The sequence below is a fragment of the Oncorhynchus masou genome, chromosome 28 (genome assembly GCF_036934945.1).
Source record: "Oncorhynchus masou masou isolate Uvic2021 chromosome 28, UVic_Omas_1.1, whole genome shotgun sequence".
NCBI classification, from domain to species: Eukaryota; Metazoa; Chordata; class Actinopteri; order Salmoniformes; family Salmonidae; genus Oncorhynchus; species Oncorhynchus masou.
The window spans coordinates 80,623,089-80,649,032 of NC_088239.1; the positions used below are offsets into that span (position 1 = coordinate 80,623,089).

Genomic DNA, 25,944 nt, shown 5'->3' on the forward strand with positions numbered 1-25,944 from the left:
CCCTTTATACAGGCCAACTAACCCTTACCCAATATACAGACTAACTAACCCTTTATACAGGACAACTAAACCATTATACAGGCCAACTAACCCTTTATACAGGCTAACTAACCCTTTATACAGGCCAACTAACCCTTTATACAGGCTAACTAACCCTTTATACAGGCCAACTAACCCTTTATACAGGCCAACTAACCCTTTATACAGGCTAACTAACCCTTTATACAGGCCAACTAACCCTTTATACAGGCTAACTAACCCTTTATACAGGCCAACTAACCCTAATCCTTTATACAGGCCAACTAACCCTTTATACAGGCCAACTAACCTTAACCCATTATACAGACTAACTAACCCTTTATACATGCCAACTAACCCATTATACAGGCCAGCTAACCTTTTATACAGGCCAACTAACCCTTTATACAGGCTAACTAACCCTTTATTGTCACGACTTCCGCCGAATTTGGCTCTCCTGCCCATTTGGGCGGTGCTCGGCGGTCGTCGTCACCGTCCTATTAGCCACTACTGATCCCTTTTTCGTGTATCTGTTGGTTTTGTCTAATTGGTTTCACCTGTGTGTTGTTTAGTTAATTAGTGTCTGTATTTAATGTAGGTTGTCCCGCCCTTGTTTTGTGCGGGATTGTTTGTTTTGTCATTTCGTTTTGTCTGTCGGTGTTTGCTGTTTGTTTTTTCTCCGGTTAGTCTTTATCCTGTTTTGGATATTTCACCCTGTCTGTATTTGGGTTGACTGTTGTTTGTTTTTTGTTCACCGGAGAATAAACTTTATTATCGCATTCTGCTCTCTGCGCCTGATTCCACCCACCTTGACTAGACGTGACAGAATCCCGCACCACCCATGGAATCAGCAGGAGCAGCAGCGTCTCCTCTCCCATCGATGGAAGAGAGGGTCCTCCATCATACCAGCGTGCTTCACCGGATTGGTTCTGCTATGGACCAAATGATGGAGAGAATGGATCGATGGGAGACGAGTGGCCTCCCCACATCATCTTTACCAACCCCTTCTCCAGCACCTCCTGTTTCTGCGACCTCATCTGGCTCTGGGGCTCTTCAGCTGACACTCCCACGGGTGTTTGACCGATCAGCGGCTGGGTGCCAGGGTTTCCTCCTTCAGCTGGAATTATACCTTTCCCCGTGCACTCCTTAGATAGCCGACCATTAGGGTCAGGAGTAATTAGGGAGGCTACGGTGCTGCTGGACATGGTAACGCAGGGTGATCATAAGGAGCAGGGACACCACATTCACACTGGATGGACTTATCGATCTGGCTATCCGTCTCGGGCGGTCGGATTAGCCTGTTCCTTATAGATTCACCTGCGTTTCCAGTGGTGTTGGGGGTTCCCTGGTTAGCTCAACACAACCCAGTGATTTTCTGGCGACAGGGGGCTCTTAAGGGGTGGTCAGAGGAGTGTTCAGGTAGGTGCATAGGAGTTGCCGTTGGTGCGACCACGGTGGAGAGTTCAGACCAAGATTCCACAGTGCGCATTCCCTCTGATTATGTCGATTTGGCTATCGTTTTTAGTAAAGGGAGGGCAACCCAATTACCACCTCATCGTCGAGAGGACTGTGCGATAAACCTTCTGGAAAACGCTGCACTTCCTAGGAGTCACGTGTATCCATTGTCCCAGGAGGAGACAGTTGCGATGGAAACATATGTTTCCAAATCGCTGGGACAGGGATACATTCAGCCCCCCATATCACCCGTCTCCTCAAGCTTCTTTTTTGTGAAGAAGAAGGATGGAGGTCTGCGTCCGTGTATTGATTATAGAGGTCTAAATTCCATCACAGTGGGGTTTAGTTACCCACTACCTCTCATCGCTACGGCAATGGAATCATTTCACGGGGCGCGATTCTTCACAAAACTGGACCTGAGGAGCGCGCATAATCTGGTACGTATCCGGGAAGGAGATGAGTGGAAAACCGCATTTAGTACTACTTCTGGTCATTATGAATACTGCGTCATGCCATACGGGTTGAAGAATGCTCCAGCCGTTTTTCAATCTTTCGTAGATGAGATTCTCCGAGACCTGCTCGGGCAGGGAGTGGTAGTGTACATTGATGACATTTTGATCTATTCTGCCACACGCGCGGAGCATGTGTCTTTGGTGCGTAGGGTACTTGGGCGACTACTGGAACATGACCTGTATTGCAAGGCGGAGAAATGTGAGTTTTTCAAACAGTCCGTTTCCTTCCTGGGGTATCGTATTTCCACCTCCGGGGTGGTGATGGAGGATGATCGCGTTACAGCCGTGCGTAATTGGCCGACTCCGACCACGGTGAAAGAAGTGCAGCAGTTTTTAGGGTTTGCCAATTACTACCGGAGGTTTATCCAGGGTTTTGGTCAGGTGGCTGCTCCCATCACCTCACTGCTGAAGGGAGGACCGGTGCGCTTGCGTTGGTCAGCAGAGGCTGGCAGAGCTTTCAGTCGTCTGAAGGAGCTGTTCACCAACGCGCCCGTGTTGGCGCATCCAGACCCCTCTTTAGCGTTCATAGTGGAGGTGGATGCGTCCGAGGCTGGGGTTGGAGCCGTGCTGTCCCAACGCTCGGGCGTGCCATCCAAACTCCGCCCGTGTGTTTTCTATTCGAGCAAACTCAGCCCAGCGGAGCGAAACTATGATGTGGGGGACCGGGAGTTGTTAGCTGTAATCAAGGCTCTGAAGGTGTGGAGACACTGGCTTGAGGGGGCTAAACACCCTTTTCTCATCTGGACTGACCATCGTAATCTCGAGTACATCCGGGCAGCTAAGAGACTAAATCCACGTCAGGCTAGATGGGACATGTTTTTTACTAGGTTCCAGTTTACCCTCACATATCGGCCAGGCTCCCAAAACACTAAAGCTGACGCACTGTCTCGCCTCTATGATACCGAGGAACGGTCAGTAGAGCCAACTCCCATCATTCCACCGTCATGTCTCGTGGCACCGGTGATATGGGAGGTGGACGCTGAGATAGAGAGGGCCTCACGGTCAGAGCCGGCTCCTCCTAACTGTCCAGTTGGGACCAAGTACGTGCCGAGGGTGGTCCGGGACAAGCTGATTAGGTGGGCTCATACTCTTCCCTCCTCGGGTCATCCTGGTATCAAGAGGACAGTGCAGAGTCTGAGAGGGAGATACTGGTGGCCCACACTGGCTAAAGACGTGAGATTTTATGTCTCCTCCTGCTCAGTGTGTGCTCAGAGCAAGGCTCCTCGGCACCTGCCAAGAGGGAAATTACAACCTCTCCCCATTCCACATAGGCCGTAGACACATTTATCGGTGGATTTTCTTACCGACCTTCCCCCATCCCAGGGAAGTACTACGATCCTGGTTGTTGTGGATCGGTTTTCTAAGTCCTGTCGTCTCATTCCGTTGCCCGGTCTTCCTACGGCCCAGCAGACTGCTGAGGCTTTGTTTACCCATGTCTTCCGGCACTATGGGGCGTCTCTGATCGGGGTCCCCAATTCACGTCAAGAGTATGGAGGGCATTTATGGAGAGACTGGGGGTCTCGGTTAGCTTAACCTCAGGTTTTCACCCCGAGAGTAATGGGCAGGTGGAGCGCGTTAACCAGGATGTGGGCAGGTTTCTGCGGTCCTATTGTCGGGACCGGCCTGGTGAGTGGGCAAGGTATGTTCCATGGGCCGAACTAGCCCAGAACTCCTTACGCCACTCCTCTACTAACTTGTCTCCTTTTGAGTGTGTGTTAGGTTACCAGCCGGTCCTGGCTCCATGGCATCAGAGTCAGACCGAAGCTCCTGCGGTGGAGGAATGGGTACAGCGCTCCAAGGACACCTGGAAAGCCGTTCAGGACTCATTACGGTTAGCAGGAGAACGGCAGAAGAGGAGCGCTGACCAGCACCGCAGTGAGACCCCCGTGTTTGCACCGGGGGACAGGGTCTGGCTCTCAACCAGAAACCTGTCTCTCCGCCTGCCCTGTCGGAAGCTGGGGCCGCAGTGTGTAGGGCCGTTCAAAGTCCTGAGGAGAATAAACGAGGTGTGTTATAGGTTACAACTTCCTAGGTATTACCTTATTAACCCCTCGTTTCATGTGTCTCTCCTTAGGCCGGTGGTGGCTGGTCCCCTGCAAGAAGGTGAGGTGTCTGAGGTCCCTCCGCCCCCTCTGGACATCGAGGGGTCCCCGGCGTATACAGTTCGAGGCATTCTGGATTCGAGACCCCGGGTGGGGGGCCTACAGTACCTCGTGGACTGGGAGGGGTACGGTCCGGAGGAGAGATGCTGGGTTCCGGTGAGGGATATTTTGGACCCTTCCCTCCTGAGAGATTTCCACCGCCTCCACCCGGATCGCCCAGCACCTCGTCCTCCGGGTCGTCCTCGAGGACAGTGGCGGCGCGCTGCGGGAGCCGCGCGTCAGGGGGGTACTGTCACGACTTCCGCCGGTTGGCTCTCCTGCCCATTCGGGCGGTGCTCGGCGGTCGTCGTCACCGTCCTATTAGCCACTACTGATCCCTTTTTCGTGTATCTGTTGGTTTTGTCTAATTGGTTTCACCTGTGTGTTGTTTAGTTAATTAGTGTCTGTATTTAATGTAGGTTGTCCCGCCCTTGTTTTGTGCGGGATTGTTTGTTTTGTCATTTCGTTTTGTCTGTCGGTGTTTGCTGTTTGTTTTTTCTCCGGTTAGTCTTTATCCTGTTTTGGATATTTCACCCTGTCTGTATTTGGGTTGACTGTTGTTTGTTTTTTGTTCACCGGAGAATAAACTTTATTATCGCATTCTGCTCTCTGCGCCTGATTCCACCCACCTTGACTAGACGTGACAGAATCCCGCACCACCCATGGAATCAGCAGGAGCAGCAGCGTCTCCTCTCCCATCGATGGAAGAGAGGGTCCTCCATCATACCAGCGTGCTTCACCGGATTGGTTCTGCTATGGAGCAAATGATGGAGAGAATGGATCAATGGGAGACGAGTGGCCTCCCCACATCATCTTTACCAACCCCTTCTCCAGCACCTCCTGTTTCTGCGACCTCATCTGGCTCTGGGGCTCTTCAGCTGACACTCCCACGGGTGTTTGACCGATCAGCGGCTGGGTGCCAGGGTTTCCTCCTTCAGCTGGAATTATACCTGGCTACCGTGCGTCCTGCTCCCTCTGGAGAGGAGAGCGTGTGCGCCCTCATCTCCTGCTTGACTGGGCGAGCCCTCGAGTGGGCTAACGCAGTATGGAATGGTCCGGACTCGGCTAAGGATAATTACCCAGAGTTCACCCGTCGATTTCGAGCTGTTTTTGACCATCCATCCGAGGGTCGGGCGGCGGGTGAACGGCTGTTCCACCTGCGTCAGGAGACGAGGAGCGTACAGGATTTTGCCCTTGAGTTCAGGACTTTGGCAGCAGGAGCAGGATGGAACGACAGGGCCTTGATTGATCATTTTAGATGTAGTCTCAGGGAGGACGTCCGCAGGGAGCTGGCATGTCGGGACACCACATTCACACTGGATGGACTTATCGATCTGGCTATCCGTCTCGACAACCTGCTGGCTGCTTGCGGGCGGTCGGATCAGGTCCTGTCGTTTCCTATCCCCAGCCCCCCTGTTCCTATCCTATGGAATTAGGAGGTACGGCTTCAAGGGGGACCGGAGGAGGAGTGTCCTCCTGCACCAGTTGTGGTCGACGAGGGCACACGTCCGACCGGTGCTGGAGGAACTCGTCTAGGAGTCGGGAGGACAGGCAGAACACTGCTCGATCACCCCAGGTGAGTAAGCACCAAACTCATTCAGAGCTTCCTGTCGGTCATGTGTTTGTATTGATTTCTTTCCCTGGTTTTTCCCCATCTCTACAGCATAAGGCGCTAGTTGATTCAGGCGCAGCTGGGAATTTTATGGATCGTGGGCTTGCGTTAAGGCTAGGGATTCCCTGGTGTCGTTAGATCGACCTTTCCCCGTGCACTCCTTAGATAGCCGACCATTAGGGTCAGGAGTAATTAGGGAGGCTACGGTGCTGCTGGACATGGTAACGCAGGGTGATCATAAGGAGCAGATTAGCCTGTTCCTTATAGATTCACCTGCGTTTCCAGTGGTGTTGGGGGTTCCCTGGTTAGCTCAACACAACCCAGTGATTTTCTGGCGACAGGGGGCTCTTAAGGGGTGGTCAGAGGAGTGTTCAGGTAGGTGCATAGGAGTTGCCGTTGGTGCGACCACGGTGGAGAGTTCAGACCAAGATTCCACAGTGCGCATTCCCTCTGATTATGTCGATTTGGCTATCGTTTTTAGTAAAGGGAGGGCAACCCAATTACCACCTCATCGTCGAGAGGACTGTGCGATAAACCTTCTGGAAAACGCTGCACTTCCTAGGAGTCACGTGTATCCATTGTCCCAGGAGGAGACAGTTGCGATGGAAACATATGTTTCCAAATCGCTGGGACAGGGATACATTCAGCCCCCATATCACCCGTCTCCTCAAGCTTCTTTTTTGTGAAGAAGAAGGATGGAGGTCTGCGTCCTGTATTGATTATAGAGGTCTAAATTCCATCACAGTGGGGTTTAGTTACCCACTACCTCTCATCGCTACGGCAATGGAATCATTTCACGGGCGCGATTCTTCACAAAACTGGACCTGAGGAGCGCGCATAATCTGGTACGTATCCGGGAAGGAGATGAGTGGAAAACCGCATTTAGTACTACTTCTGGTCATTATGAATACTGCGTCATGCCATACGGGTTGAAGAATGCTCCAGCCGTTTTTCAATCTTTCGTAGATGAGATTCTCCGAGACCTGCTCGGGCAGGGAGTGGTAGTGTACATTGATGACATTTTGATCTATTCTGCCACACGCGGAGCATGTGTCTTTGGTGCGTAGGGTACTTGGGCGACTACTGGAACATGACCTGTATTGCAAGGCGGAGAAATGTGAGTTTTTCAAACAGTCCGTTTCCTTCCTGGGGTATCGTATTTCCACCTCCGGGGTGGTGATGGAGGATGATCGCGTTACAGCCATGCGTAATTGGCCGACTCCGACCACGGTGAAAGAAGTGCAGCAGTTTTTAGGGTTTGCCAATTACTACCGGAGGTTTATCCGGGGTTTTGGTCAGGTGGCTGCTCCCATCACCTCACTGCTGAAGGGAGGACCGGTGCGCTTGCGTTGGTCAGCAGAGGCTGGCAGAGCTTTCAGTCGTCTGAAGGAGCTGTTCACCAACGCGCCCGTGTTGGCATATCCAGACCCCTCTTTAGCGTTCATAGTGGAGGTGGATGCGTCCGAGGCTGGGGTTGGAGCCGTGCTGTCCCAACGCTCGGGCGTGCCATCCAAACTCCGCCCGTGTGTTTTCTATTCGAGCAAACTCAGCCCAGCGGAGCGAAACTATGATGTGGGGGACCGGGAGTTGTTAGCTGTAATCAAGGCTCTGAAGGTGTGGAGACACTGGCTTGAGGGGGCTAAACACCCTTTTCTCATCTGGACTGACCATCGTAATCTCGAGTACATCCGGGCAGCTAAGAGACTAAATCCACGTCAGGCTAGATGGGACATGTTTTTTACTAGGTTCCAGTTTACCCTCACATATCGGCCAGGCTCCCAAAACACTAAAGCTGACGCACTGTCTCGCCTCTATGATACCGAGGAATGGTCAGTAGAGCCAACTCCCATCATTCCACCGTCATGTCTCGTGGCACCGGTGATATGGGAGGTGGACGCTGAGATAGAGAGGGCCTCACGGTCAGAGCCGGCTCCTCCTAACTGTCCAGTTGGGACCAAGTACGTGCCGAGGGTGGTCCGGGACAAGCTGATTAGGTGGGCTCATACTCTTCCCTCCTCGGGTCATCCTGGTATCAAGAGGACAGTGCAGAGTCTGAGAGGGAGATACTGGTGGCCCACACTGGCTAAAGACGTGAGATTTTATGTCTCCTCCTGCTCAGTGTGTGCTCAGAGCAAGGCTCCTCGGCACCTGCCAAGAGGGAAATTACAACCTCTCCCCGTTCCACAACGGCCGTAGACACATTTATCGGTGGATTTTCTTACCGACCTTCCCCCATCCCAGGGAAGTACTACGATCCTGGTTGTTGTGGATCGGTTTTCTAAGTCCTGTCGTCTCATTCCGTTGCCCGGTCTTCCTACGGCCCAGCAGACTGCTGAGGCTTTGTTTACCCATGTCTTCCGGCACTATGGGGCGTCTCTGATCGGGGTCCCCAATTCACGTCAAGAGTATGGAGGGCATTTATGGAGAGACTGGGGGTCTCGGTTAGCTTAACCTCAGGTTTTCACCCCGAGAGTAATGGGCAGGTGGAGCGCGTTAACCAGGATGTGGGCAGGTTTCTGCGGTCCTATTGTCGGGACCGGCCTGGTGAGTGGGCAAGGTATGTTCCATGGGCCGAACTAGCCCAGAACTCCTTACGCCACTCCTCTACTAACTTGTCTCCTTTTGAGTGTGTGTTAGGTTACCAGCCGGTCCTGGCTCCATGGCATCAGAGTCAGACCGAAGCTCCTGCGGTGGAGGAATGGGTACAGCGCTCCAAGGACACCTGGAAAGCCGTTCAGGACTCATTACGGTTAGCAGGAGAACGGCAGAAGAGGAGCGCTGACCAGCACCGCAGTGAGACCCCGTGTTTGCACCGGGGACAGGGTCTGGCTCTCAACCAGAAACCTGTCTCTCCGCCTGCCCTGTCGGAAGCTGGGGCCGCAGTGTGTAGGGCCGTTCAAAGTCCTGAGGAGAATAAACGAGGTGTGTTATAGGTTACAACTTCCTAGGTATTACCTTATTAACCCCTCGTTTCATGTGTCTCTCCTTAGGCCGGTGGTGGCTGGTCCCCTGCAAGAAGGTGAGGTGTCTGAGGTCCCTCCGCCCCCTCTGGACATCGAGGGGTCCCCGGCGTATACAGTTCGAGGCATTCTGGATTCGAGACCCCGGGTGGGGGGCCTACAGTACCTCGTGGACTGGGAGGGGTACGGTCCGGAGGAGAGATGCTGGGTTCCGGTGAGGATATTTTGGACCCTTCCTCCTGAGAGATTTCCACCGCCTCCACCCGGATCGCCCAGCACCTCGTCCTCCGGGTCGTCCTCGAGGACAGTGGCGGCGCGCTGCGGGAGCCGCGCGTCAGGGGGGGGGGGTACTGTCACGACTTCCGCCGAAGTTGGCTCTCCTGCCCATTCGGGCGGTGCTCGGCGGTCGTCGTCACCGTCCTATTAGCCACTACTGATCCCTTTTTCGTGTATCTGTTGGTTTTGTCTAATTGGTTTCACCTGTGTGTTGTTTAGTTAATTAGTGTCTGTATTTAATGTAGGTTGTCCCGCCCTTGTTTTGTGCGGGATTGTTTGTTTTGTCATTTCGTTTTGTCTTTATCCTGTTTTGGATATTTCACCCTGTCTGTATTTGGGTTGACTGTTGTTTGTTTTTTGTTCACCGGAGAATAAACTTTATTATCGCATTCTGCTCTCTGCGCCTGATTCCACCCACCTTGACTAGACGTGACATTTATACAGGCCAACTAACCTTTGTACAGACCAACTAACCCTTTATACAGGCCAACTAACCCTTTATACAGGCCAACTAACCCATTATACAGGCCAACTCAGCCTTTATACAGGCCAACTAACACTTTATACAGGCCAACTAACCCTTTATACAGACCAACTAACCCTAACCCTTTATACAGGCCAACTAACCCTTTATACAGGCCAACTAACCATTTATACAGACAAACTAACCCTAACCCATTATACAGACTAACTAACCCTTTATACAGACCAACTAACCCTTTATACAGGCCAACTAACCCTTTATACAGGCCAACTAACCCTTTATACAGGCCAACTAACCCTAACCATTTATACAGGCCAACTAACCCTTTATACAGACCAACTAACCCTTTATACAGACCAACTAACCCTTTATACAGGCCAACTAACCCTTTATACAGGCCAACTAACCCTTTATACAGGCCAACTAACCCAAACCCTTTATACAGGCCAACTAAACCCTAACCATTTATACAGGCCAACTAACCCTTTATACAGGCCAACTAACCCTTTATATAGGCTAACTAACACTTTATACAGGCCAACTAACCCTTTATACAGGCCAACTAACCCTTTATACAGACCAACTAACCCTAACCCTTTATACAGGCCAACTAACCCTAACCATTTATACAGGCCAACTAACCCTTTATATAGGCTAACTAACACATTATACAGGCCAACTAACCCTTTATACAGGCCAACTAACCCTTTATACAGGCCAACTAACCCTTTATACAGGCCAACTAACCCTTTATACAGACCAACTAACCCTTTATACAGGCCAACTAACCCTAACCATTTATACAGGCCAACTAACCCTTTATACAGACCAACTAACCCTTTATACAGGCCAACTAACCCAAACCCTTTATACAGGCCAACTAACCCTTTATACAGGCTAACTAACCCTTTATACAGGCCAACTAACTCTTTATACAGGCCAACTAACCCTTTATACAGGCCAACTAACCCTTTATACAGGCCAACTAACCCTTTATACAGGCCAACTAACCCTTTATACAGGCCAACTAACCCTTTATACAGGCCAACTAACCCTTTATACAGACCAACTAACCCTTTATACAGGCCAACTAATCCTTTATACAGACCAACTAACCCTTTTTACAGGCCAACTAACCCTAACCATTTATACAGACCAACTAACCCTTTATACAGACCAACTAACCCTTTATACAGGCCAACTAACCCTTTATACAGACCAACTAACCCTTTATACAGGCCAACTAACCCTTTATACAGACCAACTAACCCTTTATACAGGCCAACTAACCCTTTATACAGGCCAACTTACCCAAACCCTTTATACAGGCCAACTAACCCTTTATACAGGCCAACTAACCCTTTATATAGGCTAACTAACACTTTATACAGGCCAACTAACCCTTTATACAGGCCAACTAACCCCTTATACAGACCAACTAACCCTTTATACAGGCCAACTAACCCTAACCATTTATACAGGCCAACTAACCCTTTATACAGACCAACTAACCCTTTATACAGACCAACTAACCCTTTATACAGGCCAACTAACCCTTTATACAGGCCAACTAACCCAAACCCTTTATACAGGCCAACTAACCCTTTATACAGGCTAACTAACCCTTTATACAGGCCAACTAACTCTTTATACAGGCCAACTAACCCTTTATACAGGCCAACTAACCCTTTATACAGGCCAACTAACCATTTATACAGCCCAACTAACCCTTTATACAGGCCAACTCAGCCTTTATACAGGCCAACTAACCCTTTATACAGGCCAACTAACCCTTTATACAGGCCAACTAACCCTTTATACAGGCCAACTAAACCCTAACCATTTATACAGGCCAACTAACCCTTTATACAGGCCAACTAACCCTTTATATAGGCTAACTAACCCTTTATACAGGCCAACTAACTCTTTATACAGGCCAACTAACCCTTTAAACAGACCAACTAACCCTTTATACAGGCCAACTAACCCTTTATATACAGGCCAACTAACCCTTTATACAGGCCAACTAACCCTTTATACAGGCCAACTAACCCTTTATACAGGCCAACTAACCCTTTATACAGGCCAACTAACCCTTTATACAGGCCAGCCCTGGGAACAGCATGGATACCTTGATACTGGAGCTTGTGAATGTAGTGTCACTGCTGAAACACACCTATTTCTTGGTTTCTGAGATGGACTTAAAGATGGACTTATTTATTCATTTTTAAATTTGGAGGAGAATATCAAGATCATTTAAATAACTATCTTTGGCTATATGCATTTTCAGAAAAAGGAAGTTGGACAAAGGAGAAAGATAACAGTACTTGTTATTTAGAAGAATGGTAAATGGTAGTTGTGACATCTTCACTATTATTCTATAATGTAGAAAATAGTACAAATAAAGAAAAACCCTTGAATTAGTAGGTCCACACTTTTGACTGGTACTGTATATCTCCTTCAATAGTTGATATTCGGTTGTGTTGACAATCAAACAATTCAATATCGAGTCTTCAAATTAATAATTTATATATTGGATTCACGTCTCCAAGTAAAATAATAGGACTAAATAAAATCAAACTTTAAATGCACTTTAAATCATTTTTGGTTTGAGATGGAGACATGAATACAACATATTAATTATTAACTTGAAGATTACATTTGAAATCAACTAAAGCTTTAAACCCTAGGCATATATGTATTGTCTATGTTTAGTTGAACCCTGGGTTGAATTGAAACAATATCTGTTGATGGCTTTCCAAATGCTATATTGGCCTAAATATTGATGATATATGACTTATAAAATATGGTTCAATTGTATTTGCTCTGTTAAACCTACCCTTTGGAATGACTTCGATAGCAAAAGCGAATCCATTTCTCAACAATCATTCTCACGATAGCACATTGGTAATTGTCAGTGATGATTATCATAGCTAAGCAGGGCTGGGTTTGATTCAAATCCTCGATGCGAGACCAAAGGGATAGCTGTAGATAGATCAGTTCTCCAGTAGGAGGTGCTGTAGATAGATCAGTTCTCCAGTAGGAGGTGCTGTAGATAGATCCGTTCTCCAGTAGGAGGTGCTGTAGATAGATCAGTTCTCCAGTAGGAGGTGCTGTAGATAGATCAGTTCTCCAGTAGGAGGTGCTGTAGATAGATCAGTTCTCCAGTAGGAGGTGCTATAGATAGATCAGTTCTCCAGTAGGAGGTGCTGTTGATAGATCAGTTCTCCAGTAGGAGGTGCTGTAGATAGATCAGTTCTCCAGTAGGAGGTGCTGTAGATAGATCAGTTCTCCAGTAGGAGGTGCTGTAGATAGATCAGTTCTCCAGTAGGAGGTGCTGTAGATAGATCAGTTCTCCAGTAGGAGGTGCTGTAGATAGATCAGTTCTCCAGTAGGAGGTGCTGTAGATAGATCAGTTCTCCAGTAGGAGGTGCTGTAGATAGATCAGTTCTCCAGTAGGAGGTGTTGTAGATAGATCAGTTCTCCAGTAGGAGTTGCTGTAGATAGATCAGTTCTCCAGTAGGAGGTGCTGTAGATAGATCAGTTCTCCAGTAGGAGTTGCTGTAGATAGATCAGTTCTCCAGTAGGAGGTGCTGTAGATAGATCAGTTCTCCAGTAGGAGGTGCTGTTGATAGATCAGTTCTCCAGTAGGAGGTGCTGTAGATAGATCAGTTCTCCAGTAGGAGGTGCTGTAGATAGATCAGTTCTCCAGTAGGAGGTGCTGTAGATAGATCATTTCTCCAGTAGGAGGTGCTGTAGATAGATCAGTTCTCCAGTAGGAGGTGCTGTAGATAGATCAGTTCTCCAGTAGGAGGTGCTGTAGATAGATCAGTTCTCCCGTAGGAGGTGCTGTAGATAGATCAGTTCTCCAGTAGGAGGTGCTATAGATAGATCAGTTCTCCAGTAGGAGGTGCTGTAGATAGATCAGTTCTCCAGTAGGAGGTGCTGTAGATAGATTAGTTCTCCAGTAGGAGGTGCTGTAGATAGATCAGTTCTCCAGTAGGAGGTGCTATAGATAGATCAGTTCTCCAGTAGGAGGTGCTGTAGATAGATCAGTTCTCCAGTAGGAGGTGCTGTAGATAGATCAGTTCTCCAGTAGGAGTTGCTGTAGATAGATCAGTTCTCCAGTAGGAGGTGCTATAGATAGATCAGTTCTCCAGTAGGAGGTGCTGTAGATAGATCAGTTCTCCAGTAGGAGGTGCTGTAGATAGATCAGTTCTCCAGTAGGAGGTGTTGTAGATAGATCAGTTCTCCAGTAGGAGGTGCTGTAGATAGATCAGTTCTCCAGTAGGAGGTGCTGTAGATAGATCAGTTCTCCAGTAGGAGGTGCTGTTGATAGATCAGTTCTCCAGTAGGAGGTGCTGTAGATAGATCAGTTCTCCAGTAGGAGGTGCTGTAGATAGATCAGTTCTCCAGTAGGAGGTGCTGTAGATAGATCATTTCTCCAGTAGGAGGTGCTGTAGATAGATCAGTTCTCCAGTAGAAGGTGCTGTAGATAGATCAGTTCTCCAGTAGGAGGTGCTGTAGATAGATCAGTTCTCCCGTAGGAGGTGCTGTAGATAGATCAGTTCTCCAGTAGGAGGTGCTATAGATAGATCAGTTCTCCAGTAGGAGGTGCTGTAGATAGATCAGTTCTCCAGTAGGAGGTGCTGTAGATAGATTAGTTCTCCAGTAGGAGGTGCTGTAGATAGATCAGTTCTCCAGTAGGAGGTGCTATAGATAGATCAGTTCTCCAGTAGGAGGTGCTGTAGATAGATCAGTTCTCCAGTAGGAGGTGCTGTAGATAGATCAGTTCTCCAGTAGGAGGTGCTGTAGATAGATCAGTTCTCCAGTAGGAGGTGCTATAGATAGATTAGTTCTCCAGTAGGAGGTGCTGCCCAGCTTATTGTTTATTTTGTGGTAGTGTATATACTCGTTAAAGATCTGACATGGTTTTAAAGGTAAAAATCCAACATATTTTATACAAGGTTTGTTTATGTTGAAAATTGGTCAGCATGATGACATAATCCTGTGGTTGAAATGTCCCCCTCAAAGCAACAGCTTATGTTGATCATTCAAATCCAATGTATTTTCCATGTAGATTCCACGTAACTGTCACGCTCTGGTTTTAGTATTTTGTGTTTTCTTTATCTATTTGGTCAGGCCAGGGTGTGACATGGGTTTTTGTATGTGGTGTGTTTTGTCTTGGGATTTTTTTCACATGTATTGGGATTGTAGTTTAGTGGGGTGTTTTAGGTTAGTCTATGGCTGTCTGAAGTGGTTCTTAATCAGAGGCAGGTGTTTATCGTTGTCTCTGATTGGGAACCATATTTAGGCAGCCATATTCTTTGAGTGTTTCGTGGGTGATTGTCCTTATGTCCTTGTTCCTGTTCTGTGTTAGTTTACACCAGTTTAGGCTGTTTCGGTTTTCACGTGACGTTATTGTTTTGTATTGATTCGTGTTTCCATTGTTTTCATTAAACATGAATCTGAATAGCCACGCCACATTTTGGTCCGACTCTCCTTCACATATAGAAAACCGTTACAGTAACAATACGTTGACAAAATACATCAAAACAGCGTTAAATTCAGCCTGTTTGTGCCCCGCGGCTAACAGTTACCTGAGCCATTACTTACAACTTGTCCTTCTCCATATAATTGTTTAACTGGAGATGATATGAAATCCATGTTGAAAATTGATACAGGAAATGAACTGTTAGATTGTTGTTGATTTGTGGTGTGTATGGAATAGACAAGACAATTATCAATAACGTCGATGGATGAGGACTGCACATGATTAATCAATTAGGGAAACTATTTGAGCTGTTTGAAGGCAGTATTTGAGGTCAGTTTGCTTTCAAACAAGTTATTAATGGAATTAATGAATAAAATAGTTGTACAGGATATTTTATATATATATATATATAAAAAAAACATCTTTCAGTATTTTGTTCATTAGTCCACTGATGATATATGGTCCCAAAAGGTTTTCAAGATAGAGCATTTTCAATTCAAATCCAAAAGTGTGATGATAATACAAATTGCATCATAACAATTGAAATCGCATATTCATTACCCTTAAGATTTTAACTGAAAGTGGTCTGTCATTCAAACGGTTATGCTGATATGCACAATCCATTGGGACTGTATCAACAGTGGACTAATGAACACAACACTAAAATATCATTTTTTGGGTAAAATATACACCGCTGAATTTGTGATGACTACTGCAATTTGATATTTATATTTCACTATACTGTATCTGTAATTTGCATGTTATTCATATAATAATTTGTGCGCATATTTTATGTATATACACACTTATTAAATCAATTTTTGGTTTAAATGCAGTGTTATAAGTTAGAATAAACACAGATATGAAAAGTATGCATTTCAACATTTGTTTTATTATAAATAACCCATTTTAATATACCTTAGTTGTTCTTGCCAGCAAACTGAACGACTTCTAAGCCACAAAGCTAATGGCGACAAGATGCCTTTTTGTTCATTGAAGCATGGTCACATATCAGACAGAATGACAGAAAGTGGGCCTTTGCAATGAGATTAAGAACACAGCAAATGTTGGATGGTATCCAGTACCTGAAATCCATGTAAATATTTTGACTAGAAAATAAAGATACAATCATCAAAATTATTCACACGCTTCTTTAAAAAATACTGCGGATGAAGTACTTTGGGTTCTTTGTATGAATTAGAAAACTCTAGTTTACAGTCTGTTTCCCATCTGGGAGCTTTAAAGCACATTTGTGGTACTTTCAGTACATTTATTATTAACATTATTGTCATTGTTTCAGTATTATTATCAACATTATTACTGCTTTTTGTTCTCTGGTGATGTTGTCAGTGTCCTTTTCACAGTAGGCGAGGGGCGCTCTGTGCAACTAATCCAACGGAAGGCTGCTAAGAACACATTCATTGGAGATGGCCAGGTGATGAAAAGATGTGGTCCTGAGGCATACATGTGAATCGCGTGATAACAACGGAAATAGGAATGAAACAAACCACATCAGAGTTCCCAACAAGCCGTGAGTAAAGGCATTACAATGTCCTTTGGAAGACGCTGTAGAGAATCGATGACACAAATCACCAGAGGAACACAACAAATTGCACCAAAGATAATTGAGCGTACCCTTGAACTCTCTCTCTCTCTCTTTCTCTCTGCAGTTTGGTCTCTTTTTCTCTCTCACATAGAAGCACGCACAGTCCATTGCTGTCTGCACTCATGCAGAACTGAGGTAACCTCCATTGAGGAGCCACGGAGAACAGGAATGTCAGGTGGAAGTTCTGTTGTAGCCTACCCCCAAGTGTTTCTCCAGCCACAGCTCGGCTAACTGCATCGAAGATGCATAAGTACTTGCCTTAGACCCTAGGCACATTTTGTACTGCTTGGGCTCAAGGCTAGTGTCGCACTGAACAGGGTGATAAATGTGGACGATTCCTGGTTCCTGGCTGCGGAACACTTTTAAACCGGAGTTAATCACTTTTGTGAACAGGTCTACATCTTCCAACCCCCAGCCTTGGATCGACGTATCAAAACCGCCAGCTTTTTGCAAGTCACTTTTAAATATGCAGGTGATTCCAAAGCCGTAATCCCTCCAGAACCCACTTTTCTTGGTGAACACAAAGCTGCTATCGTCAGGGGTGTTGCCGGCGTAGACAATTTTAGGATCGTACTGACTAAAGACAACGGGATAGTAAGCCTGTCTCCTTTGGATGGTGTTGTGCCTGCACCGCTGCAGGGCGTCCCCGTTAAAGACTAGGTCCACGTCACAGAAGAACAGCAGTGTGCCATTGTCAAGTTGCGAGGAACCCAGCTCCAGAGCCAGCCCCCGGGAGAACTCACCCGTCATGGGGATGACAGACAGGTCTGCTTTGGGATACTTGTTGCTGTACTCCTTGATCAAGTCCAAGTGCTTCTCCCTGTCCTGGTTGCTGTCGTTGTCCACCAATATAATGGCCAGCTTGACGTTCTGTTTGGGGATCAGGCAGATCTTCTCAAAGTTCTCCATGAAGCGGAGAAAGATGTCGTACCTGCCTGTCAGCGGGACCAGGATGTTGACCTTTCTCTGGCTGCGTTCGCGCATCTCCCTGGTCGACTCAGAGAACTGGAAAGGCGAGAATATCTTGAGGGAGTTGGAGAGGAAAGAGAACGACTGCGACTCAGTGTTGATGGCCTCCACCAGCTCAACAACATCCAATTCCTCAGACTCACTGAAGAAGGGCCTACTGAAGGACTGCTGCAGGTACGCATGCCTCCTAACAGGTACGGTCACTTTGCGCCCTTTGTGTTTCTTGTACAGAAGTAGTAGGTCCAGAATGTACTCAGCCCCATGCATGGGGTCCACCCTGCGGTAGCCATACTTGATCTCCTTGAAGTCGATAACACGCCCGCGGGCTTTGGAGTTCTCATTGATCATCTCCATGACCTGAAGCACCGTGTCTTCCAGGGCAGCCCGAAGCAGGCTCCCGAGGCCCTGTCGGGGCATCTGGTTCTCCCCCGTTGAGTACAGATGTCGGCCAGTGAGGAAGTCCCACTCGATGACGTCCCCTCTTTCAGCGGGCTGGTAGCGCGTGTAGGAAGGTGGCGCCCCCAGCTGTTGATCCTCCCACTGCACCTCTGTATTGCTGAGCCGGCTCATGGCCAGGCCCTCGCGGTGCAGGAGGATGGTGCGGTAGCGTAGCCGGGAGATGTCGCGGCTCAACATGTAACCGTGTAGCCGGTACTGGTAGGCAGGCCTCTTGTTGGGATGGAGTGTGATGGCGTTGTGGATCTTGCTGCTGTGGAGCTCCTGGATGAAGCCCTTCTTGTTGTGCTCGTAATTCTCGTAGAAGAGCTGCTGCATCTGAGGAAAGACCAAAACACACCATGGTCAGCACATGTCGATAATGGAATGTCTAGTGTGACGTCTATGGATACAATAACAGAACAGACTCTCATTCTCTGATCTATTTAAAGGCAGATTCCCTGGAACAAAGCAGGTGTTGTTTGAATAATTTAATGGATCTCAATGTGTGTACTACTTTAAATACTAATTTGAAGCAAAGCTTAATGTACGGATTGTAAAAGCTTAATAACCGGTATACTGATAGCCAGCACATTGTCTTGGTCATAATAGCCTTTCAGTAGAGCTTCCCAGCTAGGAGAGCTCAGGAGAGGTTCCCAATAAAACAAGCAAGATTCAAAGATGGAATTGAGCACAAGTGTTCATTACAAGAAGCAGTCAATTACCCTTTTGATGCGCTGTGATAAAAGGTTCTAGAAAATGCCCAGTTACTTGTGCGTTTTTATGGTAATTGCCGGGAAGATAGGAGAAAGGAGATCATTTTGGTTTAGAGAGAAACCAATTACTCCGCTAAGATATTTATCCCTGTGTCTTAATCATTTTAATTAAACGGAATAACACTGGGATTGTTTGAAAGCATACACAGAGTTAATCGGTAGTAGAAATGTATTGAAGGACCATGACAGATTATAGCCAGATAAAGAGAAGAGAGACGAGCTGTATCATGAACCTGTAATCACTTCCAATCTCCTCAGCCCAATTTATACATTGAGCTATTTTGCTGTGTCAAATGACTCTGAAGCACAAAAGTTAACTACATAATACGCTCCTACTCAACTTCACAAAAAGGGATAGATAGGAGACCTAAAATAATATGAACATTCGTCATTTCCAAAAACCTATACATGATACTGCTTAATCTAAATCCATATTAAAGAAGAACAGATGTCGAATGGTTCAACACTTGGTTCCCTTTTACCCCAACTTGAGGTAAAATTAACAGATTTTGGGATGTACATAATGCCCAGAAAATGAATGACATTGAAATGTCCACACATCCATCCAAAATGTACACGGTATAAGCTATTCCACAACATGTTGTGACGGGCTAGTATGCTGATCCTCTTAACACTGACCAGCTCATTTCTACCTATATGCTTTATGTATTACGTTCCAGTCAATAACTGCTGTAAGACGTGTGGCCCATGTTATATCGCAATGTTCTTTAATCATAGCTGATGTATACAAGGACACCGCTGGCTAATTCAGTGTTTGCCAACAGAGGTTTCCGCTGTGAGCCATTATTACCCTTTGCCCTCTCCATCGACCAGACTAATTGAGCTGTTAATTAAACTGCACTGATAATTACATATCTGCTGCACCCTATCACTGGATCCAATGTGCACCGCTTGGAGTGGTGCAGGGATGTTTTCAATTCCCTGTGCTGTGTAGCGTCTATTGTTAGCCATATTGGATGAAGCACTGCACTTCATTTTAATAATATATTATGAGGTAGGGTATGTGTCTTCACTAACATAGATATATATTATGAGGTAGGGTATTCACTAACATAGTATATATTATGTCTTCACTAACATAGATATATATTATGAGGTAGGGTATGTGTCTTCACTAACATAGATATATATTATGAGGTAGGGTATGTGTCTTCACTAACATAGATATATATTATGAGGTAGGGTATGTATTAATTTGCAATTTAAGTGCAGTTACGAAAAAGGAAGCTCGGATATATATTATGAGGTAGGGTATGTGTCTTCATTAACATAGATATATATTATGAGGGCCAAAAATATCATAAGGGACAACAACCAGCCGAGCCACTGCCTGGTGACCTCGCTATCATCCAGAAGGCGAGGTCAGTACAGGTGCATCAAAGCAGGGACCGAGGGACTGAAAAACAGCTTCTATCTCAAGGCCATCAGACTGTTAAACAGCCACCACTAACATTGAGTGGCTGCTGCCAACATACTGACTCAACTCCAGCCACTTTAATAATGGAAAAATGTACGTAATAAATGTATCACTAGCCAGTTTAAACAATGCCACTTTTATGTTTACATACCCTACATTACTCATCTCATATGTATATACTGTACCCTATACCATCTACTGCATCTTGCCATCTTTATGTAATACATGTATCACTAGCCACTTTAAACAATGCCACTTTTATGTTTACATACCCTATATTACTCATCTCATACCATATGTATATACTGTACTCGATACCATCTACTGCACCTTGCCTATGCCGTTCGGCCATCGCTCATTCATATATTTATATGTACATATTCTTATTCATTCCTTTACACTTGTGTGTATAAGGTAGTTGTTGTGAAATTGCTAGGTTAGATTGCGTGTTAAGATATTACTGCATGGTCGGAACTAAAAGCACAAGGATTTCACTACACTCACATCAACATCTGCTAACCATGTGTATGTGACCAATAACATCTTCTAACCATGTGTATGTGACCAATAACATATGCTAACCATGTGTATGTGACCAATAACATTGGATTTGATTTGAGGTAGGGTATGTGTCTTCATTAACATAGTGAGGGGTTTCCGTAGTTTATAACGTTTGGTTTTAGAATATTTGTTTTGAAGTCAAGGGGGGTTGGAGGAAACAAAACAACTTACTGTGCTAAAAAAAGATGACTCTAATATAGTGACTTCCCAAATGTTTTATTTTCTTATTACATTATCACCTTCTGAAAGGAATAGCTGGTAGCCATCTGCGATTTGACCTGGATATTACTGTTTTCCTGGATATTCACTGTTAGTCAAAGATAACTAATAAAGCCTGACTGTTTTCCTGGATATTCACTTTGTTATTCAAAGAGAACTAACAAGCCAGAGAATAAAACACATCGACCAATGTTGGGTCACCTGAAGTGGAGCGCCTCGAGCAGCACTGCTTGATTCTGTTCCCTATCATTACGGCACCGAGCTTCCTTTTTCGTAACTGCACTTAAATTGCAAATTAATGGTTTTAAGCTCTCGAATGAAAGAACTGCACAGAGAAGCAATTTGGCAACATGAAGTGAGGGCCCACAAGAAACATTTAGCAAATGGAAAACGTGTCGGGCATTTAAGCCCTGGCCACTGGAAACACTCTGGAAGCACTCTACTCCTGATGAATCAGTACCTCTCTACTCCAGATGGAACAGACAAACTCTACTCCAGATGGATATGGATATGTACCACTCTACTCCTGATGAATCAGTACCTCTCTACTCCAGATGGATCAGACTAACTCTACTCCAGATGGATATGTACCACTCTACTCCTGATGAATCAGTACCTCTCTACTCCAGATGGATCAAACTAACTCTACTCCAGATGGATATGTACCACTCTGCTCCTGATGAATCAGTACCTCTCTACTCCAGATGGAACAAACTAACTCTACTCCAGGTGGAACAGACTAACTCTACTCCAGATGAAGAGGTACCACTCTGCTCCTGATGAATCAGTACCTCTCTACTCCAGACGGAACAGACTAACTCTACTCCAGATGGATCTGTACCACTCTACTAAAGATGGATATGTACCACTCTACTCCAGATGGAACAGACAAACTCTACTCCAGATGGAACAGACTAACTCGACTCCAGATGGATCTGTACCACTCTACTAAAGATGGAATAGTACCAGTCTACTCCAGATGGAACAGAATAACTCTACTCCAGACGGAACAAACCAACTCTACTCCAGATGGATCTGTACCTCTCTGCTCCAGACGAAACAAACTAACTCTACTCCAGATGGATATGTACCACTCTACTAAAGATGGAACAGTACTACTCTACTCCAGATGGAACAGACTAACTCTACTCTTGATGGATATGTACCACTCTACTAAAGATGGAATAGTACCAGTCTACTCCAGATGGAACAGAATAACTCTACTCCAGATGGAGCATACTAACTCTACTCCAGATGGATCAGTACATCTCTACTCCAGATGGAACAGACTAACTCTACTCCAGATGGATATGTACCACTCTACTAAAGATGGAACAGTACCACTCTACTCCAGGTGGAACAAACTAACTCTACTCCAGATGGATCTGTACCTCTCTGCTCCAGACGAAACAAACTAACTCTACTCCAGATGGATATGTACCACTCTACTAAAGATGGAATAGTACCAGTCTACTCCAGATGGAACAGAATAACTCTACTCCAGATGGAGCATACTAACTCTACTCCAGATGGATCAGTACATCTCTACTCCAGATGGAACAGACTAACTCTACTCCAGATGGATATGTACCACTCTACTAAAGATGGAACAGTACCACTCTACTCCAGATGAAACAGACTAACTCTACTCCAGATGGAGAATACTAACTCTTCTCCAGATGGATCAGTACCACTCTACTCCAGATGGAACGGTACCACTCTACTCCAGATGGATCAGACTAACTCTACTCCAGATGGACCAGTACCATTCTACTCCAGATGGATCAGACTAACTCTACTCCAGATGGAACAGTACCATTCTACTCCAGATGGATCAGACTAACTCTACTCCAGATGGACCAGTACCATTCTACTCCAGATGGATCAGACTAACTCTACTCCAGATGAAATAGTACCTCTCTACTCCTGATGGAATGCAGCCCTCCTGATGGAACAGTACCACTCTACTCCAGTTTAGCGACACGGAACATTAGGGATTTGTACTGCTGCAGCCCTAACCATGTCATATTACTGATGCAGCCCTAACCATGTCATATTACTGGCCCTAACCATGTCATATTACTGGCCCTAACCATGTCATATTACTGGCCCTAACCATGTCGTATTACTGGCCCTAACCATGTCATATTACTGGCCCTAACCATGTCATATTACTGCTGCAGCACTAACCATGGGATATTACTGCTGCAGCACTAACCATGTCATATCACTGGCCCTAACCATGTCATATTACTGGCCCTAACCATGTCATATCACTGCTGCAGCCCTAACCATGTCATATTACTGCTGCAGCCCTAACCATGTCACATTACTGGCCCTAACCATGTCATATTACTGGCCCTAACCATGTCATATTACTGGCCCTAACCATGTCACATTACTGGCCCTAACCATGTCACATTACTGGCCCTAACCATGTCATATTATTGCTGCAGCCCTAACCATGTCATATTACTGGCCCTAACCATGTCATATTACTGCTGCAGCCCTAACCATGTCATATTAATGGCCCTAACCATGTCATATTACTGCTGCAGCCCTAACCATGTCATATTACTGGCCCTAACCATGTCATATTACTGGCCCTAACCATGTCAAATTACTGGCCCTAACCATGTCATATTACTGCTGCAGCCCTAACCATGTCATATTACTGGCCCTAACCATGTCATATCACTGCTGCAGCCCTAACCATGTCATATCACTGGCCCTAACCATGTCATATTACTGGCTCTAACCATGTCATATTACTGCTGCAGCCCTAACCATGTCATATTACTGGCCCTAACCATGTCATATCACTGGCCCTAACCATGTCATATTACTGCTGCAGCCCTAACCATGTCATATTAAAAAAAAAAAAGAAAAGAAAAATATCCCATTTAGCAGACGCTTTTGTCCAAAGCGACTTACAAGTCGGCTGGGGCCACTACTTTTACAAATGGGTGGTCCCAGCGGGAATCGAACCCACGACGCTTGGCGTTCCAAGCGCCATGCTCTACCGACTGAGCCACACAGGATATTACTGGCCCTAACCATGTCATATTACTGCTGCAGCCCTAACCATGTCATATTACTGGCCCTAACCATGTCATATCACTGCTGCAGCCCTAACCATGTCATATTACTGCTGCAGCCCTAACCATGTCATATTAATGGCCCTAACCATGTCATATCACTGCTGCAGCCCTAACCATGTCATATCACTGCTGCAGCCCTAACCATGTCATATCACTGCTGCAGCCCTAACCATGTTATATTACTGCTGCAGCCCTAACCATTTCATATTACTGGCCCTAACCATGTCATATTACTGGCCCTAACCATGTCATATTACTGGCCCTAACCATTTCATATTACTGGCCCTAACCATGTCATATCACTGCTGCAGCACTAACCATGTCATATTACTGGCCCTAACCATGTCATATTACTGGCCCTAACCATGTCATATTACTGCTGCAGCCCTAACCATGTCATATCACTGCTGCAGCCCTAACCATGTCATATCACTGCTGCAGCCCTAACCATGTCATATTACTGGCCCTAACCATGTCATATTACTGGCCCTAACCATGTCATATTACTGGCCCTAACCATGTCATATTACTGCTGCAGCCCTAACCATGTCATATCACTGCAGCAGCCCTAACCATGTCATATAACTGGCCCTAACCATGTCATATTACTGGCCCTAACCATGTCATATTACTGCTGCAGCCCTAACCATGTCATATTACTGGCCCTAACCATGTCATATTACTGCTGCAGCCCTAACCATGTCATATCACTGGCCCTAACCATGTCATATTACTGGCCCTAACCATGTCATATCACTGCTGCAGCCCTAACCATGTCATATTACTGCTGGAGCCCTAACCATGTCATATCACTGCTGCAGCCCTAACCATGTCATATCACTGGCCCTAACCATGTCATATTACTGCTGCAGCCCTAACCATGTCATATTAAAAAAAATAAAAATAAATAAATATCCCATTTAGCAGACGCTTTTGTCCAAAGCGACTTACAAGTCGGCTGGGGCCACTACTTTTACATATGGGTGGTCCCAGCGGGAATCGAACCCACGACGCTACTGGCCCAAGCGCCATGCTCTACCGACTGAGCCACACAGGATATTACTGGCCCTAACCATGTCATATTACTGCTGCAGCCCTAACCATGTCATATTACTGGCCCTAACCATGTCATATCACTGCTGCAGCCCTAACCATGTCATATTACTGCTGCAGCCCTAACCATGTCATATTAATGGCCCTAACCATGTCATATCACTGCTGCAGCCCTAACCATGTCATATCACTGCTGCAGCCCTAACCATGTCATATCACTGCTGCAGCCCTAACCATGTTATATTACTGCTGCAGCCCTAACCATTTCATATTACTGGCCCTAACCATGTCATATTACTGGCCCTAACCATGTCATATTACTGGCCCTAACCATTTCATATTACTGGCCCTAACCATGTCATATCACTGCTGCAGCACTAACCATGTCATATTACTGGCCCTAACCATGTCATATTACTGGCCCTAACCATGTCATATTACTGCTGCAGCCCTAACCATGTCATATCACTGCTGCAGCCCTAACCATGTCATATCACTGCTGCAGCCCTAACCATGTCATATTACTGGCCCTAACCATGTCATATTACTGGCCCTAACCATGTCATATTACTGGCCCTAACCATGTCATATTACTGCTGCAGCCCTAACCATGTCATATCACTGCAGCAGCCCTAACCATGTCATATAACTGGCCCTAACCATGTCATATTACTGGCCCTAACCATGTCATATTACTGCTGCAGCCCTAACCATGTCATATTACTGGCCCTAACCATGTCATATTACTGCTGCAGCCCTAACCATGTCATATCACTGGCCCTAACCATGTCATATTACTGGCCCTAACCATGTCATATCACTGCTGCAGCCCTA

The 25,944-nt window shown here is 46.1% G+C and overlaps 1 protein-coding gene and 1 non-coding gene across 2 annotated transcripts; both read right to left on the minus strand.

Moving 5' to 3' along the window:
• Window positions 1-15,830: 15,830 nt before the first annotated feature.
• LOC135518395 (chondroitin sulfate synthase 3-like) lies at window positions 15,831-18,319 on the minus strand. The gene has a single exon (XM_064943562.1). It carries the CDS (start codon window positions 18,299-18,301, stop codon window positions 16,730-16,732), a length of 1,572 nt encoding a protein of 523 aa, XP_064799634.1. The 5' UTR covers window positions 18,302-18,319; the 3' UTR covers window positions 15,831-16,729.
• Window positions 18,320-23,923: 5,604 nt separating this feature from the next.
• On the minus strand, window positions 23,924-23,993 carry trnap-ugg (transfer RNA proline (anticodon UGG)). The gene has a single exon. It is a non-coding gene; the product is annotated as a tRNA-Pro (tRNA).
• Window positions 23,994-25,944: the final 1,951 nt, after the last annotated feature.